The 19,997-nt window shown below is 44.5% G+C and overlaps 1 protein-coding gene across 2 annotated transcripts in view; it reads left to right on the forward strand.

The window, feature by feature from the left end:
- LOC109897477 (guanine nucleotide-binding protein subunit alpha-11) overlaps window positions 1-17,524 on the forward strand; it is a 29,861-nt gene extending 12,337 nt beyond the window's left edge. For both annotated transcript variants that reach the window (XM_031833278.1, XM_031833279.1), the window contains exons 3-8: window positions 7,384-7,568; window positions 7,650-7,801; window positions 9,826-9,954; window positions 10,846-10,975; window positions 11,511-11,664; window positions 14,859-17,524. In XM_031833278.1, coding sequence (XP_031689138.1) covers window positions 7,384-7,568; window positions 7,650-7,801; window positions 9,826-9,954; window positions 10,846-10,975; window positions 11,511-11,664; window positions 14,859-15,061 — 953 coding nt within the window. In that variant the 3' untranslated portion in view covers window positions 15,062-17,524. The remainder of the gene's footprint in view (window positions 1-7,383; window positions 7,569-7,649; window positions 7,802-9,825; window positions 9,955-10,845; window positions 10,976-11,510; window positions 11,665-14,858) is intronic.
- Window positions 17,525-19,997: the final 2,473 nt, after the last annotated feature.

Below are 19,997 nucleotides of genomic sequence, written 5' to 3' on the forward strand. Positions count from 1 at the left end.
CAAGAACACAGTGGCCTCTATCATTCTTAAATGGAAGAAGTTTGGAACCACCAAGACTCTTCCTAGAGCTGGCCTGCCTGGCCAAACTGAACAATCGGGTTTGAAGGGCCTTGGTCAGGGAGGTCACAAAGAACCCGATGGTCACTCTGACAGAGCTCCAGAGTTCCTCTGTGGAGATGGGACACCCTTCCAGAAGGACAACCATCTCTGCTGCACTCCACCAATCAGGCTTTAATGGTGGTGTGGCCAGATGGAAGCCACTTTTTAGTAAAAGGCACATGACAGCCCACTTGGAGTTTGCCAAAAGGCACTTGAAGGACTCTCAGATCATGAGAAACAAGATTCTCTGGTCTGATGAAACCAAGATTGAACTCTTTGGCCTGATGAAAACCTGCTTCAGAGCGCTCTGGACCTCAGACTGGGGCGAAGGTTCACCTTTTCAACAGGACAACTACCCTAAGCACACAGCCAAGACAACGCAGGAATGGCTTTGGGACAATTCTCTGAATGTCCTTGAGTGGCCCAACCAGAACCCAGACTTGAACCTGATCGAACATCTCTGCAGAGACCTGAAAATAGCTGTGCATTGAGGCTCCCCATCCAACCTGACAGAGTTTGAGAGGATCTGCAGAGAAGAATGGGAGAAACTCCCCAAATACAGGTGTGCCAAGCTTGTTGCGTCATACCCAAAAAGACTTGAGGCTTTAATCGCTGCCAAAAGTGCTTCAACAAAGTAACGAGTAAAGGGTCTGAATACTAATGTAAATGTGATATTTCAGTTTTTTATTTTTATACATTTACAAACATTCTAAAAACCTGTTTTTTCTTTGTCATTATGGGGTATTGTGTGTAGATTGGTGAGATAAAAAACAATTTAATACATTTTTAAATAAGGCCGTAATGTAACAAAATGTGGAAAAAGTCAAGGGGTCTGAATACTTTCTGAATGCACTGTATATGGAAGGTAATTTTGAGGGGGGACATTATGAAAAGCTTCTCCAGTTCTAGTCCATAGAGAGGAAAAATATGAAGACAGTGAGATAATAGCAACATACTAGTCATGGTTGTCTTGCTAATTGTAATATAATGAATCCTGTTTCTTTTTTATGTTTTCTGTACTCAGATATGGCGAGCTTTGAAAGTCTGTCCTCAGACTAAGTGGTCACAATGGATGTCCCAAGAGACTACTGGCACATTCTTGTATGCCATGGGTTGTATGTGTACTTATGTTAGCAAAGGTACACAACAATACAGTTAAAATTCACACACAATGTAGGCTTCAAACCTATTCCAACTGGAGCAGACCAATCCTTCTCCTGGAGTTATGCTGGGTGTGCAGGCATCTGTTCAAGCCCAGTAGTAACACACCTGATACAATTTATCAAACCTATTCCAACTGGAGCAGACCAATCCTGCTCCTGGAGTTATGCTGGATGTGCAGGCATCTGTTCAAGCCCAGTAGTAACACACCTGATACAACTTATCAAACATATTCCAACTGGAACAGACCAATCCTGCTCCTGGAGTTATGCTGGGTGTGCAGGCATCTGTTCAAGCCCAGTAGTAACACACCTGATACAACTTATCAAACCTATTCCAACTGGAGCAGACCAATCCTGCTCCTGGAGTTATGCTGGATGTGCAGGCATCTGTTCAAGACCAGTAGTAACACACCTGATACAACTTATCAAACCTAAAGAGTTGATAAAAATGTGTATTATTGCTGGGCTGGAATAGAAGTCTGCTCACCAGGTAGATCAGGGTGTGGAGCAAGGTTGACTACCTCTGGTATGGACTAGTTTTTGTTCAACTGAAAGTATGCTTTAGTAATAATAGCCTACTTACTAAGATGTCTAACATGTACGAACAAGTTAACATGTAATTTCAAAATGTACAAATAAACCGAGTTGATTCATTCATTGTTGATTCATTGAAGTAAAGTTGTTAAACTTGTTTAAATTGTTAACTTAAAACTGTTATTCAAGATGAACTAGTGTCAATGTTCATTAATCACAGGTCACAATTCTGCAATAAAAAGGGGTGAAGGGGATCTGTCTTTAATTTGTCTGTGTTTCTGTGTTGCTTTTTCAAATCAGCATGAGCTTTTTGTCCAGTTGTGAGCTTTCCAATCTGTTTTAATTGATTGTCACTCTGTCTCAGGATATCAGCCATGTGAACCCATTTTGCAGCTTATTATATTGGCATGCATCACCAATGCAGCCATAGGCCTGCAGTATAATAACATTAGTGGCCTTATGGGCATGTGCAATGCGCCCTTGTCATTGTACATCTGAAGCAGAGAATAGCTAAACTCACACATTGTTTTAGGTACTAGTCTGGGATTGCATTGAGAGACTGTCCATAGATGCCACATATCAAGTTTCTTGCAAGTGTTTTTCACAAAATGCGGAAAGTCCATCATGCCAGACCTTATGGGTCCCTGAGGCAAATCTGTTGTTTGTAAGTAGAAGGACCTATGTACCCGAATTTCATGACTTTAGTTTAAACGTTACCTTTCAAATGTTGCATTTTCAATTACTTGTTATAGAGCCACCATCTGGCCAATCAATGTCATTTTGTAAATGCCAGATCTCTATGGCAAGACGGATCATTCACCCAAGTTTTGTCAAAATCGGGCCAGTGCTGTCTTGAGATATCACATGTGATGAAAGTATGAACATACTAGCGGACGGAGACAGATCCACAGTCCTTTCCCTATTTCATCATGGGGGACAATGATACCAGTAGATAATATATATGAGGCTAACCATAAGCCAGATTTCGTACATGATTTTTCTGACATATGAAATTGTTTAGTGCAAATCCAACCCTTGTATTCTAGGTACAGTAGTGTACATGAAAAAAAGGAGCTGACTGGGCTAATTCAAATATCAAAAAGGAAAATAATAGGGCGTGGGAAGCATTGTAATTCTACCGTGTTTATTTGCTGAGAATTATTTTTGGATACAGTGACAAAATCAGAAGGTCAATGGGATGGAGGAGGATTGCAGAGGCTGTTGGTGTTGATGGTGGATGAAGAGAGATTTGCACAACAATGTTTGCAAATCAAAGCCACAATTTCCTTTACCCAAAGTACACATTCAAATCAAATCAAATGTATTTATATAGCCCTTCGTACATCAGCTGATATCTCCAAGTGCTGTACAGAAACCCAGCCTAAAACCCCAAACAGCAAGCAATGCAGGTGTTGAAGCACGCTGGCTAGGAAAAACTCCCAAGAAAGGCCAAAACCTAGGAAGAAACCTAGAGAGGAACCAGGCTATGAGGGGTGGCCAGTCCTCTTCTGGCTGTGCCGGGTGGAGATTATAACAGAACATGGCCAAGATGTTCAAATGTTCATAAATGACCAGCATGGTCAAATAATAATAATCACAGTAGTTGTCGAGGGTGCAGCAAGTCAGCACCTCAGGAGTAAATGTCAGTTGGCTTTTCATAGCTGATCATTGAAAGTATCTCTACCACTCCTGCTGTCTCTAGAGAGTTGAAAACAGCAGGTCTGGGACAGGTAGCACGTCCGGTGAACAGGTCAGGATTCCATAGCCGCAGGCAGAACAGTTGAAACTGGAGCAGCAGCACAACCAGGTGGACTGGGGACAGCAAGGAGTCATCATGCCAGGTAATCCTGAGGCATGGTCCTAGGGCTCAGCTCCTCCGAGAGAGAGAGAAAGAAAGAGAGAATTAGAGAGAGCATACTTAAATTCACACAGGACAATGGATAAGACAGGAGAAATACTCCAGATATAACAGACTGACCCTAGCCCCCGACACATAAACTACTGCAGCATAAATACTGGAGGCTGAGACGGGAGCGGTCAGGAGACACTGTGGCCCCATCGATGATACCCCCGGACAGGGCCAAACAGGAAGGATATAACCCCACTCACTTTGCCAAAGCACAGCCCCCACACCACTAGAGGGATATCTTCAACCACCAACTTACCATCTTGAGACAAGGCCGAGTATAGCCCACAAAGATCTCCGCCACGGCACAACCCAAGGGGAGCGCCAACCCAGACAGGAAGATCACATCAGTGACTCAACCCACTCAAGTGACGCACCCCTCCTAGGGACGGCATGAAAGAGCACCAGTAAGCCAGTGACTCAGCCCCTGTAATAGGGTTAGAGGCAAAGAATCCCAGTGGAAAGAGGGGAACCGGCCAGGCAGAGACAGCAAGGGCGGTTTGTTGCTCCAGAACCTTTCCATTCACCTTCACACTCCTGGGACAGACTACACTCAATCATATGACCCACTGAAGAGATGACTCTTCAGTAAAGACTTAAAGGTTGAGACCGAGTTTGCGTATCTCACATGGGTAGGCAGACCATCCCATAAAAATTGAGCTATATAGGAGAAAGCCCTGCCTCCAGCTGTTTGCTTAGAAATTCTAGGGACAATTAGGAGGCCTGCGTCTTGTGACCATGGGTACGTGTAGGTATGTACGGCAGGACCAAATCAGAGAGATTAGGTAGGAGCAAGCCCATGTAATGCTTTGTAGGTTAGCAGTAAAACCTTGAAATCAGCCCTTGCCTTGACAGGAAGCCAGTGTAGGGAGGCTAACACTGGAGTAATATGATCAAATTTTGGGGTTCTAGTCAGGATTCTAGCAGCCGTATTTAGCACTAACTGAGGTTTATTTAGTGCTTTATCTGGGTAGCCGGAAAGTAGAGCATTGCAGTAGTCGAACCTAGAAGTAACAAAAGCATGGATTCATTTTTCTGCATAATTTTTGAACAGAAAGTTTCTAATTTTTGCAATGTTACGTAGATGGAAAAAAGCTGTCCTTGAAACAGTCTTGATATGTTAATCAAAAGAGAGATCAGGGTCCAGAGTAACACCGAGGTCCTTCACAGTTTTATTTGAGACGACTGTACAACTATTAAGATTAATTGTCAGATTCAACAGAAGATCTCTTTGTTTCTTGGGACCTAGAACAAGCATTACTGTTTTGTCCGAGTTTAAAAGTAGAAAGTTTGCAGCCATCCACTTCCTTATGTCTGAAACACAGGCTTCTAGCGAGGGCAATTTTGAGGCTTCACCATGTTTCATTGAAATGTACAGCTGTGTGTCATCCGCATAGCAGTGAAAGTTAACATTATGTTTTCGAATGACATCCCCAAGAGGTAAAATATATAGTGAAAACAATAGTGGTCTTAAAACGGAACCTTGAGGAACACCGAAATTTACAGTTGATTTGTCAGAAGACAAACCATTCACAGAGACAAACTGTGAATGGTTTCCGACAGATAAGATCTAAACCAGGCCAGAACTTGTCCGTGTAGACCAATTTGGGTTTCCAATCTCTCCAAAAGAATGTGGTGATCGATGGTATCAAAAGCAGCACTAAGGTCTAGGAGCACGAGGACAGATGCAGAGCCTCGGTCTGATGCCATTAAAAGGTCATTTACCACCTTCACAAGTGCAGTCCCAGTGCTATGATGGGGTCTAAAACCAGACTGAAGCATTATAATGCATGCATGTGCATTATACATGTAGGCCTATGTATTTTATAGGAAGTGAGCTATAATAATCAACGTCATGACACAGGTATAATGAAAGAGCCATAACTAAGCTAAAATATGAGGATCATAATGTTAAGATACCATAATCCAATTGGTAACATATTACATGGGAAATTAAAATGTTTAATTTACAATATTGTAATGTGTGTTACTGGTGAATTTCACAATTTAATTTAGTCAACACATTTACAAATGGTGGCTTTGATCACAGTTTTGAAGTTTAGGTTTAGTTCATAGCTAGCTAGCAGCACAAGCAAACGTTGTGCAAATCTCTCTTCGCCCACCATCAACACCAACAATCTCTGCAATCCTCCATGCCGTTGACCTTCTGATTTTGTCTCTGTATTCTAACAAATTTACATCATATAGAATTGGAAAACCAGACACCAAGATGATTGGCTTTCCTCAATATATTTTTGTTGGTTTTGCTTGTCCGGAACAAATGACAAGTTAAACTACAGTATGTTTCATGAACGGAAGATTTTAAAGCAAACATCTGCTTCTCACTTGATTAGTTAACGGCAGTGGTGGCCGCGTAACATGTGCATAAGTTGAGCAGAGCTTAACCTTTTCAACTGATCCAGTAGCAGCATTCTCACACCTTCCTGTAACGCTCGTCGTTGGAATGAGGTGAGGACCAAAGCGCAGCGTTGTAAGTGTTCATCATATATTTATTAAACAGAGAACACTAAACAAAATAACAAAGGAGAACGAAACGAAACAGTTCTGTAAGGTGACATACACATAACAGAAAACAATCACCCACGAAACACAAGTGGAAAAAGGCTACCTAAGTATGATTCTCAATCAGAGACAACTAACGACACCTGCCTCTGATTGAGAACCATACCAGGCCAAACACAAAACCACAACATATAAAAAAGAACATAGACTACCCACCCAACTCACGCCCTGACCATACTAACACAAAGAGATAACAAAATAACTAAGGTCAGAACGTGACACTTCCCCGGACCTTTCTCTGTGTGCACTCGTTGAAAATGAATGATGCCACATCTGGTGAACTTCCTGTGTAACGGTGTGCTTTAGGACCATGCAGACGTCTCCGAGCACCCCCCCACTTCTAAAACCTAAATTGCATCCCTGGAGTTCTATACACATAATACTCTGTCAAATAAAAACTCAACCATTTGAAGAAAGGGGAATAAAAGGTGAAGAACTAGAGAGATTATTAAATGTTATTACATTTATTTATTAGCCTGCACATACACCCAGCATTTTGACCTGAATCCTTTGCAAAGGACGCTTTGGACAGGATTTATTTATTCAAACCTTAGTAGCCTGCACATAAACCCAACATTTGACCTGAATCCTTTGCAAAGGGTACTTTGGACAGGACAAGTCAGATGTGGAATATGTTCTCAAGTGTAATAACTGTATCATAACCAATTAATTAGGCTACAATAAACTACCATCCTGAGTTGACGGTGGCCTACAGCTATAAAATCTGTCAACTTCACGAAAGCTTTAGTTTATGGTTAACTATGCATTCCTCTTAGGCGTTTACCTGAGGGCTGTTTCCTCTCATAGTAGGTTTGTCACTCAGCCTGGTTTCATAGACTAGACGTAACATTGTAAATGTAAATTATGTTATGTCTACCCGTGAGTCCAGGTTATATCACTAGGCAGATGGCTGGTATCGCTTGAAAGCATGTGTGAGGTTTTGAATGTTTCCAAATGCAAATTTGAATGGTGTAATGATGGCTCTGACTCTCTTCAGTGTATCAACAACTTATTGTAACATTGCATTGTTTAATCATCTTCTGAGAAGTGGACATATTCTTCTCCTCTCTGACTGTCCACTGGGCTATGTATCCTCAGGCACGGGGGAGAGTGGGAAAACCACCTTCATCAGACAGATGAGGATCATCCATGGAAGAGGCTTCTCTGAGGAGGAAAGACGGGACTTCGCCAAGCTCATCTACCAGAACATCTTCACAGCTGTGAAGGCTATGACCCGGGCCATGATCACCCTCAGACTGCCCTATGCCTACCCAGAGAATGAGGTCAGGGTCATACTGTTCAATTAAACTGGCCTAACCATGAGTGAAAGGCACCCTCTCTAGCATCTATCTATCTGCCCTCAGATGTATGACAGGTGGGTGCAGGATGTGGATGTCTCTGTCACCCAGCTGGACAGAGGCAATGTGGATGCCATCCGCCGTCTCTGGGCCGACCCAGGCCTCCGGGTCTGCTACAGCCGCCGCAGCGAGTACCAGCTGTTGGACTCCACAGAGTAGTGAGTACCACCAGTATCTCTTGGTCTCGCTCTCTGTCTTTTTCTCTCTCTCTCTGTCTCTCTCGCCGTGTGAGACATTTACTAAGCGTTTGCCCCAGGTGCAATATTTGCTAAGTTTGCACCTGCTTTTTTCAGTAGAGGCTGAAAAAATATGAAGTAGATGGTTTTTGCTTCCTTGGTAAGATACCTATGTCAATACAAAATGTTATACCTTAATAATCACAATGAATGAAAAAAAATGATGTTTCATTCACAGAACTGTGTCCCCATTGTACAGCACTGTGCATTGTACACTGTCCTTATCAACTGCAAAGTACATGATGTCCATTGGAGGGGGCTAATTCTCCACAAATAAATGCACATCCAGATCTCAGCCATGTTAAAAACACATATTCACAAACAGCCATCTTGTCCGGCACCATTTGATTTCATTTTTTAAATCAAATCAAATAGCAGAGAGAACAGTCTATGACTTGGGTGGCTGGAGTCTTTGACAATTTTTTTGGCCTTTCTCTGACACCGACTGGTATAGAGGTCCTGGATGGCAGAGAGCTCGGCCCCAGTGATGTACTGAGCCATACTCACCAGCCTCTGTAACGCCTTTTGGTCTGGTGCCTTGCAGTCCGTTCCAAGCAGTGATGCAGCCAGTCAAGATGCTCTCAATGGTGCAGCTGTATAACTTTTTGAGGATCTGAGAGCCCATGCCAAATCTTTTCAGCCTTCTGAGGGAGAAGAGACTTTGTTGTGCCTTCTTCATAACTGTGTGGGTGTATGTGGACCATGTTAATTCCTTAGTGATGTGGACACTGAGGAACTTGAATCTCTCGACCCACTCCACTACAGCCCGATCGATGCCGATGTGGGCGTGCTCGTCCCTCCTGTTCCTGTAGTCCATGATCAGCTCCATTGTCTTGCTGACGTTGAGGGAGAGGTTGTTGTCCGGGCACTATACGGCCATGTCTCTAACCTCCTCCCTATAGGCTGCCTCATCACCATCAGTGATCAGTTCTACCACGTCGTGTCGTCAGCAAACCTGAAGATGGTGTTGGAGTCGTACGCAGCTACACAGTCGTGGGTGAACGGGGAGTACAGGAGGGGACTAAGCACAAACCCATGAGGGGCCCCCGTGTTGATGGTCAGAGTGGCAGATGTGTTGTTGCCTACCCTCACTGCCTTGGGGCAGACCGTCAGGAAGTTCAGGATCCAGTTGCAGAGGGAGGTGTTCAGTGTTCAGTCACTGGGTCCTGAGCTTGGAGGGAACTATGGAGTTGAATGCTGAGCTGTAGTCAACGAACAGCATTCTTACATAGGTATTGCTTTTGTCCAGGTGAGGGCAGTGAGGATTGTAATACGGACTGTGTCATCTGTGGACACGGTCACAATACAGATCGTTTCTCAAAAGTATACTTTTTCACTTTCCACCCATTCTTGAAAGCTACCCGATAGTAAAGTTATTTTCCTTTTTAGAAATAATTTACTAACTAAGTTGAAATTGAATAGATTGATACAGACAAAGTCAACAAGTTGATGTCAGAGTAAATGATGCATCACATTACGAGAAAATGAAATAGGCCTAATGTTGGACTGCTATCTGTCCCTACCTGTCTCCCCTCCTGTCCTCTCTCTCCTTCTCCCTGCTCTCTCAGTATTTACTCAGCTAGCTCTGAGTCATTATAGCAGCATGATAAGAAACATGCACACAGTCAGTCAACATCCTATTAATGACAGGTTGTGTCAACATAAACCATTAAAACAATAATCCCAACACAGTGGTAAGGACTCCATGTGCCTTTTTCTAATTTCCCAGCTCAATTCCTTCTGCACGACTCAATTTGTGTTGATTGTTGTTGTATGTAATATACAGTTGTTATTACATGTGTCATGTACAGAATGAACTTGCTACTACCATTGTCATTACCATGGGAAAGATAATTGTATCACATTTTTTGTGTTCTCGGTCTTTCTTTGTCTGTTCCTCTCTCTTTTTTGCCCTCTCCCTCTTTCTCTGCTTCTGTCCATTTCAGCTACATGACAAATCTGGACCGCATATCAGCCCCAGACTACATCCCCACTGCTCAGGACGTACTGCGAGTTCGATTCCCCACCACCGGCATCCATGACTACTCCTTCACTGTGGAGAAAATCACACTCAGGTGACCGCACCCTCACTCATATCACTCAGATTTTTCACCCTGGACTCACCCAGACTTCAAGGGAACTAATAGAACACCAGAGCTGCTGATGAGATTGTGGACTAAGCTATAGGCTATCTTTGATATTGTCTGACTCTACCCTTGGCTGTTTTAGACACAGTGGAATTACAAGCACATACAATCACATTACCCAGAAAACTTGCTGAAAACATACACATTTATTTTTGTGCTTTTGAACATGGCAATGTCATTGTTTTTTACGAAACCTTTGTGTTATTAATATGAAAGGTCCAGCTGTGTTCAGGTGTGGTGTTTTTCACCACCCCTGTTGTGAAAGGTTGGACTGTAATTTGTCTCTGTAATCAGGCAGGCAGGATACAGGGATAGAAATGGTGAGGTATCAATTATGGCCTTTAATTAGAGCCAAATGCTCTATGAGGCTCATTTGCATGGGGACTTGAAAACTGTGAAAAACAGGTTTGATGTGTGACAGAAGGAGAGAGAAGAAATAAGTATCGGCATACACAGGAGGATATGCCTCTCAGCCTTTCTCACAGTGTTAGCTACACCTCAAACACTTCTAGCTCATTAACAACTCTGACCATCTGCCTTGTTGAGACAAGGCCCCTGCCTTGCGTGGCATCACAAACACCTTATTGATAAAGGTCACACCTTATTGATAAAGGTGTGTGTGTGTGTGTGTGTGTGTGTGTGTGTGTGTGTGTGTGTGTGTGTGTGTGTGTGTGTGTGTGTGTGTGTGTGTGTGTGTGTGTGTGTGTGTGTGTGTGTGTGTGTGTGTGTGTGTGTGTGTGTGTGTGTGTGTATGTGTGTGTGTGTTTGTTGAAAGATGCTCTAATAGGTGTTTCTAACTTTCTCTCTCTCACTGGGTAGGATTGTGGATGTGGGTGGACAGAAGTCAGAGAGGCGGAAGTGGATCCATTGTTTTCAGGACGTCACATCTCTCATTTTCCTGGCTTCCCTCAGTGAGTACGACCAGGTCCTGGAGGAGAGAGAGACCGATGTGAGTACCTGTCTGTCTTTCTGTCTCTCTGCCTGTCTGATTGTCTCGGCCTGCTTGTCTGTCTTACACACTGGCTGGCTGCCTGTCTCTGTCTGTCTGACTGGCAGACTGCCTGTCTGTCTCTACCTATCTGTCTGACTGCCTGCCTGCCTGCCTGTCTGCCTGTCTATCTGTCTGTCTATCTGTTTATCCTCTGTGTTGTCCTTGGCCTTCATTTCATAGCGTAGTTTGTATTTTGGTCTCAACCAAGTAAACATTGAAACCTCCGTTTTCTATCCAGAGGTTTTTCTGGCCATGGCCAACAGGTTTCAGTGTTGCGTATCAAAACCTGCTGCCATACCACTATCTCTCCAACCCTCCCTCCCTCCTGACCAAGGCTCACTAAGCCGCTTATCTTTCCTGGCCACTTTTGAGACTTTCTCTAAATTCATTAACCTCCACTGTGCTCCTGCCCCCATATTCTCTCCTATCCCCCCTCTCCCACCTCTCCCTTCCCTCTCCCCCCTCCCCCCCCTCCCTCCTCTCCCCCCATTAGAACCGTATGGAGGAGAGCTTGGCTCTGTTCTACACCACCATCCACTCCCCCTGGTTCCTCAACACCTCCATCATCCTCTTCCTCAACAAGACAGACATCCTCGCTGATAAGATCCAGGCGTCCGACCTGCAGAAGTACTTCCCAGGGTTCACAGGTAGGTCTACACACACACACACACACACACACACATCCCCTCCATCGAGGTAAATAGCGATGTGATGATGGATGTAAACTCATTGAGTCACATCCCTTGGTGTTAGTTTTTCTTTCTCAGAGCGATGGAGTTGTAGCTAACTGCTGCTTCTGGCTGGAATAACAGAGACCTTATGACCCCAACTGGTGGGTTTTTGCATTATAGTTGGACATGTAAAAAAGACTGTAAAACCACCAGCAAATTAGCTCCAAGTGATTTTAGTTTTGTAAATCTGTTCCAAAGTATTCCCATGCGTAATAGAGAGATACTGTATATGTGATTGTGTACATAAGTAAGCAAGGTTTGAAATGATTGTTTTTTTCAAATATTATATCTGTTTGGGCTTTTTGCGGCTTTTTTTGTAATTATGTTCCAGCCCCTTGACCATCCACTCAAGAATCTAGTTGATGCCCTGCCTTATGATATTCAAAAAAGTTATTTAGAAAGTAATTTCAAACCTCTTTTGAAAGGGGTTTCATAGGGTGAGATCTCACCTGAAACTATCTGCCACCATTGTCGCAACCCCTATTACCAGCCTGTTCAACCTCTCTTTCATATCGTCTGAGATCCCCAAGGATTGGAAAGCTGCCGCAGTCATCCCCCTCTTCAAAGGGGGAGACACCCTGGACCCAAACTGTTACAGACCTATATCCATCCTGCCCTGCCTATCTAAGGTCTTCGAAAGCCAAGTCAACAAACAGGTCACTGACCATCTCGAATCCCACCGCACCTTCTCCGCTGTGCAATCTGGTTTCCGAGCCGGTCATGGGTGCACCTCAGCCACACTCAAGGTACTCAACGATATCATAACCGCCATCGATAAAAGACAGTACTGTGCAGCCGTCTTCATCGACCTTGCCAAGGCTTTCGACTCTGTCAATCACCATATTCTTATCGGCAGACTCAGGAGCCTCGGTTTTTCGGATGACTGCCTTGCCTGGTTCACCAATTACTTTGCAGACAGAGTTCAGTGCGTCAAATCGGAGGGCATGCTGTCTGGTCCTCTGGCAGTCTCTATGGGGGTGCCACAGGGTTAAATTCTCGGGCCGACTCTTTTCTCTGTGTATATCAATGATGTTGCTCTTGCTGCGGGCGATTCCCTGATCCACCTCTACGCAGACGACACCATTCTATATACTTTCGGCCCGTCTTTGGACACTGTGCTATCTAACCTCCAAACAAGCTTCAATGCCATACAACACTCCTTCCGTGGCCTCCAACTGCTCTTAAACGCTAGTAAAACCAAATGCATGCTTTTCAACCGGTCGCTGCCTGCACCCGCATGCCCGACTAGCATCACCACCCTGGATGGTTCCGACCTAGAATATGTGGACGTCTATAAGTACCTAGGTGTCTGGCTAGACTGCAAACTCTCCTTCCAGACTCATATCAAACATCTCCAATCGAAAATCAAATCAAGAGTCGGCTTTCTATTCCGCAACAAAGCCTCCTTCACTCACGCCGCCAAGCTTACCCTAGTAAAACTGACTATCCTACCGATCCTCGACTTCGGCGATGTCATCTACAAAATGGCTTCCAACACTCTACTCAGCAAACTGGATGCAGTCTATCACAGTGCCATCCGTTTCGTCACTAAAGCACCTTATACCACCCACCACTGCGACTTGTATGCTCTAGTCGGCTGGCCCTCGCTACATATTCGTCGCCAGACCCACTGGCTCCAGGTCATCTACAAGTCCATGCTAGGTAAAGCTCCGCCTTATCTCAGCTCACTGGTCACGATGGCAACACCCATCCGTAGCACGCGCTCCAGCAGGTGTATCTCACTGATCATCCCTAAAGCCAACACCTCATTTGGCCGCCTTACGTTCCAGTACTCTGCTGCCTGTGACTGGAACGAATTGCAAAAATCGCTGAAGTTGGAGACTTTTATCTCCCTCACCAACTTCAAACATCAGCTATCTGAGCAGCTAACCGATCGCTGCAGCTGTACATAGTCTATTGGTAAATAGCCCACCCTTTTTCACCTACCTCATCCCCATACTGTTTTTATTTATTTACTTTTCTGCTCTTTTGCACACCAATATCTCTACCTGTACATGACCATCTGATCATTCATCACTCCAGTGTTAATCTGCAAAATTGTAATTATTTGCCTACCTCCTCATGCCTTTTGCACACATTGTATATAGACTCCCCCTTCGGTTTCTACTGTGTTATTGACTTGTTAATTGTTTACTCCATGTGTAACTCTTTGTTGTCTGCTCACACTGCTATGCTTTATCTTGGCCAGGTCGCAGTTGCAAATGAGAACTTGTTCTCAACTAGCCTACCTGGTTAAATAAAGGTGAAATAAAAAAAAAAAAAAAAAAACCATGCTGGCTATAGCAAAACCAGTAAACATAATGTTCTTTAAGTACCAAATCATTGTTCCTTAATACAGGGATTATTGTTTCAGCAAGGGTTGAATGTGTGATTGATTTCATGTGTATGGTGTGGGTACATAGTTTACTAACGATGTGCCTCCACTGATGTGTAAGGAAGGTTGCCGAGCCTCTCTAGGGCTTCCCCACCACACTTCCACTCCCCCGGCATGTTGCCCATGGCAACTATAAATACCCTGCACTTTGCATCGCCAAGCCATCCCTCCAGGGGTTTGGGGAGACTTTACTCCTTCCTCCATAAACTCTGAATTGAAGTTTCGTTTATTATCACATACACCGGATAGGTGCAGTGAAATGTGTTGTTTTACAGGGTCAGCCATAGTAGTACGGCCCCCTGGAGCAAATTAGGTGCCATCAACAGATTTTTCACCTTGTCGGCTTGGGTATTCGAAACCAGCGACCTTTTGGTTATTGGTCCAACACTCTAACCGCTAGGCTATCTGACGCCCTGAGGTTAGGTTCATCCATATTGGCCGTTTGATGTAAAGTTGCTATTTAAACTTTTTGCGCTATAGCGTTGCGATGGTAACATTATGCGATGGTTGCCTTAGAACATAATTAATGATTTTTGTACTTCTGTACAATCTTGGGATTTTATCCTTTGCTTTTCATCTTTGTTTCTATTGGCCTCCAATTTCTCTCTCCCATTTACCCACACCCCCTGACCTCTTCTCTTCTCTCCCCTCTCTTTCTCTCCTCCCTCTCCATCTCTATCCTGCCCCTGTCCTCCCCCTCACCCCACACCTGAAGGAAAGCGACGTGATGCTCAGGATGCTATGAAGTATATACAGAAGATGTATAAGCAGCAAACTCGCAGCCGGGACAAGGAGGAGAGCAAGACGCTGTACCCCCACTTCACCTGCGCCACCGACACCAACAACATCTGCAATGTATTCAATGCCGTCAAGGACACGGTGCTCCTCAAGGCCCTCAGGGACTATGGGGTGATCTGATGGGCCTGGGGACCAACACTCAACCAACACTCAGGGCTGAAGAGACTCTCCCCCGATCCATTCCTTGCTCACTTTTCTCCTCTCTCCATCTCAGCGCTGGGGATGGGGATGCTTTCTGGCCAAACCTTCTTATTGTAGGAAGGAATCTCAGACAGAATGGACTCCTGAACACACACACACACACACACTACAGGATCTTATCATAGTTATTTCCCCCTCTGGTTGTTATTGTATAATGTTGTGTGTAAGGGCTTGGAGATGCCCTACCAGTGCTTGAAACTGGACTAGAAATGTCTTGAAGTGCTGTGCCTCCATTATGTTAGTGATGACTTTAGCAGGTGGAGAGGAGAACTCTATAGCCCATATGTATCACAAACACCTCCATGTTGATAAAAAATGCCTCTGCTCTAGAGATCACTACAGAAGCTTCCACTCTATCTGTGTGTTGAATGAATGCTACTGTACACGTGTTGTAGCCATTACATAACACAACACACCATTTACACTAATAAGTTTACACTTATGAGAAGGTGCCACCAAATAAGGCTGGTGTAACATTTTGTATTTGGTTAGTCTTTTCATTTGTTTTATTGTTTGATAGCTGTATTCCAGGTGTGAGGTGTGGTGGAGGCGGGAAATGTGAGAGTCGATGGGTTCCCCTGACACAGTATGTTATGCAATGCAATGCTGTACTACACTGTTAGGATTCTTGGTTTGGTTCATTGTGGATGTTCTTGTCTCTTCCCATAATGTCCTTGCTTTTCGACCAATCACTAACTGCTATACATTGAGTTCATATGGGAACAACAATTCCAGTGAATCAATACATTGCCCAACAAATCAGAGTCCTTAAAGGGATAATTCAATGTGTCATTTTGTAATTTGGGTGGTTTCCTTACCCTGTAGCATTCTATGTACAAGGTATGACAGTAATCCATGCTTTGGTTTAGTTTCCCTGTTACTGTTTCCAAATACAAATGTTTAGCATTTGTGGCACAAATCCCATTCATGTAATGGGACCGATTATTAGCAATTTTTGGGCATCATGTTCAAATCATCTATAAGTTACTTTGGTGAGCTTCACGATACTTTAGGATAATTTGGACATAAATTATAAAATTGGTCCCATGACAGATTTGTGCTACAAATGTTTGCATTTGGAAAACGTGCAAGGGAAACTAAACCAAAGAATGGATTGCTGTCATACTGTATCTTGTACACAGACTGCTTACAGGGTAAGGAAACTAATGTGTCATTGTGTAATTTGGGTGAAATATCCCTTTAAGAGCAGGAGCCAAGTACAGGGTTAATACTAGCTGGCAGGCATGCTGCTGTTAATGCTATTAGGTGGTTGAGGGAGGCCAGTAGAAATGAAAGCCTGGTATCCTGAGCGGTTCAAGTCTTGCTACTGTCTGATACCTCCAAAAATCAACATAAAAAGAACAAGAGTGTAGTTGTGATGTGAATGGTGATAGGCTACAGCCCACGGTAGGGCTTTGATTTGAGCGGTGGAGTTTCCTGATCATCTCTTCGGGCTGTGCTGCGGAGTGTCATCAAAGGTTACACAGCAAAACATGGATTTAATCATTGTATTTATTATTTACATCTCTTTATTTATCGTTGGCTAGTTCTTTTACTCTGGTCCCGATATCCAAATTTATGTTCAGTCGATATTTAGCTCAGTAGGTTTTGGCTGTGCTCAAATTGTTACTAGGTCGGTAGGATTTTATATTGGATTTTATATTGGTGCAATTGAAGCAATATTGTCTCTATACATATGAGTGTAATATCCATCCCAATATGAGTGAGTGGAGCAGGGTGGAGTCTGTCTGATAATACAGGTATTAATATTCTAACCTGTGTGTGTGTGTGTGTGTGTGTGTGTGTGTGTGTGTGTGTGTGTGTGTGTGTGTGTGTGTGTGTGTGTGTGTGTGTGTGTGTGTGTGTGTGTGTGTGTGTGTGTGTGTGTGTGTGTGTGTGTGTGTGTGTAAAAGGACTTCAAGATCAGATTAAAACCTCTTCCATTTAATTGAATTCAGTAATGACAAATTGACATAGATCATATAGTGTAGTATGCATCTATTTGATCAAGATTTCAGAATATTGCTTTGGGACAGTGTGAATAATGTATACAGTATGAGGATTTGACCTGTGTTTTCTAACTTTTGACCAAATATTTTTTTTGTAAAGGATTTGAGTCTGAATGTGCAGCTGTTGTATAGCTATATACTTTATCTTCCCCTGCAGAACTGAACATAAACCCTGCTGTTGTGAAATATTAATTGTGTTCAGCTTATTTTTATATTAGACCACCTCATCAATAGCTACAGTAACTGGAGTTGTTGTATATCTTACAGACTTAAACATTGGGAGAACTCTTATTTGGTGCAAATATTTTGTATAGATTTGGCAAGAATTTGGTGGAAATATTTTCAGATTAGATTAAAGATGTTTTGACAAAGATTCTGTTTTTTTGTTTTTCTTCAGACTATGGTACTCATGGGAAATGTAGTGTACTGCTGAATTGCTTGCCATGTTGATATAGCTTCCTGTCACTTATGACTCCAAGGAGGAGGGGCTTAGCTTAACCTGCTTTTTTCAAATAGTCATACAGGATCTTTAACCTGCCATGTATCATTTCAATAAACCCCTGTGTGCTTAAGGTGTGGCCCGAGAGAGAACCTGTAAGGACAGGTGTGTGTGTCTACAAACAGACAGCTGGCTTTGGATTTTATATTGGTGCAATTGAAGCAATACGGTCTCTGTACATATGAGTGTAATTGTTGTGAACTTGAGTGGGGACCCAAAAGCGGTTTAACAAAAACAGAGTCCTTTAATGTAAAAACACAGGGAAGACATAGATCCTCTTCAGATGTAGAAAATGGCAAAATAGACAACCCTCAGAGAGGGCGACAAATGAAACAGAAAGTCCTTCTGATATTTACAAAAGAGTCCCCTTCTTAGCAGCAGAGGAGAATAGCTGGGTTGCGGCGACAGACTGCTGGTCTCTCTGGGTAGGCGCGGGTCGTAGCAGACAGAGGTACCTGATCACACGTAGCATCAGAAGAACAGGCAGATTCCGACAGGATGGGACAAGGGTGAAGCAAACAAGACGATAGTTTGGTTCTGGCATGAGAAACTCAAACGAGAATCTGACAAAGAAAGAAGCAGGAACAGAGAGAGAAATAGAGACCTAATCAGAGGGAAAAAGGGAACAGGTGGGAAAAGAGTGAACGAGGTAGTTAGAGAAGATGAGGAACAGCTGGGGGAAGGAGAGGAAGAGAAGGTAACCTAATACGACCAGCAGAGGGAAACGGAGTGAAGAGAAAGAACAGGAACAAGACATAATATGACAATACATGACAGTACCCCCCCACTCACCGAGCGCCTCCTGGCGCACTCGAGGAGGAAACCTGGCGGCAACGGAGGAAATCATCGATCAGCGAACGGTCCAGCACGTTCCGAGAGGGAACATAACTCCTTTCCTCAGGACCGTACCCCTCCCAATCTACTAGGTACTGATGACCACGGCCCCGAGGACGCATGTCCAAAATCTTACGGACCCTGTAGATAGGTGCGCCCTCGACAAGGATGGGGGGGGGGGAAGACGAGCGGGGGCGCGAAGAACGGGCTTAACACAGGAGACATGGAAGACCGGGTGGACGCGACGAAGATATCGCGGGAGAAGAAGTCGCACTGCGACAGGATTAATGATCTGAGAAATACGGAACGGACCAATGAACCGCGGGGTCAACTTGCGAGAAGCTGTCTTAAGGGGAAGGTTTTGAGTGGAGAGCCATACTCTCTGACCGCGACAATATCTAGGACTCTTAGTTCTACGCTTATTAGCGGCTCTCACAGTCTGCGCCCTATAACGGCAAAGTGCAGACCTGACCCTCTTCCAGGTGCGCTCACAACGTTGGACAAAAGCCTGAGCGGAGGGGACGCAGGACTCGGCGAGCTGAGACGAGAACAGCGGAGGCTGGTACCCGAGGCTACTCTGAAAAGGAGATAGACCGGTCGCAGATGAAGGAAGCGAGTTGTGGGCGTATTCTGCCCAGGGGAGCTGTTCTGACCAAGACGCAGGGTTACGAAAAGAAAGACTGCGTAAGATGCGACCAATAGTCTGATTGGCCCGTTCTGCTTGACCGTTAGACTGAGGGTGAAAGCCGGAAGAGAGACTGACGGAAGCTCCAATCAAACGGCAAAACTCCCTCCAAAATTGAGACGTGAATTGCGGACCCCTGTCCGAAACGACGTCTGACGGAAGGCCATGAATTCTGAAAACATTCTCGATGATGATTTGTGCCGTTTCTTTAGCAGAAGGGAGCTTAGCGAGGGGAATAAAATGAGCCGCCTTAGAGAACCTATCGACAACCGTAAGAATAACAGTCTTCCCCGCTGACGAAGGCAGCGGGAATGGGAAGCGGTCTGAGACGGCCGGCAGGAGGGGAGTTACCGGACTTAGTCTGCGCGCAGACCGAACAAGCAGCCACGAAACGACGCGTGTCACGCTCCCGAGTGGGCCACCAAAAACGCTGGCGAATGGAAGCAAGCGTACCCCGAACGCCGGGGTGGCCGGCTAACTTGGCAGAGTGAGCCCACTGAAGAACGGCCAGACGAGTAGGAACGGGAACGAAAAGAAGGTTCCTAGGACAAGCGCGCGGCGACGGAGTGTGAGTGAGTGCTTGCTTTACCTGCCTCTCAATTCCCCAGACAGTCAACCCGACAACACGCCCCTCAGGGAGAATCCCCTCGGGGTCGGTGGAGACTACTGAAGAATTTGATAAGAAATTACGAACTCGAAACGAGCGAAAAACAGCGCCCAACGAGCCTGACGCGCATTAAGTCGTTTGGCAGAACGGATGTACTCAAGGTTCCTATGGTCAGTCCAAACGACAAAAGGAACGGTCACCCCCTCCAACCACTGTCGCCA

This window comes from Oncorhynchus kisutch, linkage group LG10, assembly GCF_002021735.2.
Source record: "Oncorhynchus kisutch isolate 150728-3 linkage group LG10, Okis_V2, whole genome shotgun sequence".
NCBI lineage: Eukaryota > Metazoa > Chordata > Actinopteri > Salmoniformes > Salmonidae > Oncorhynchus > Oncorhynchus kisutch.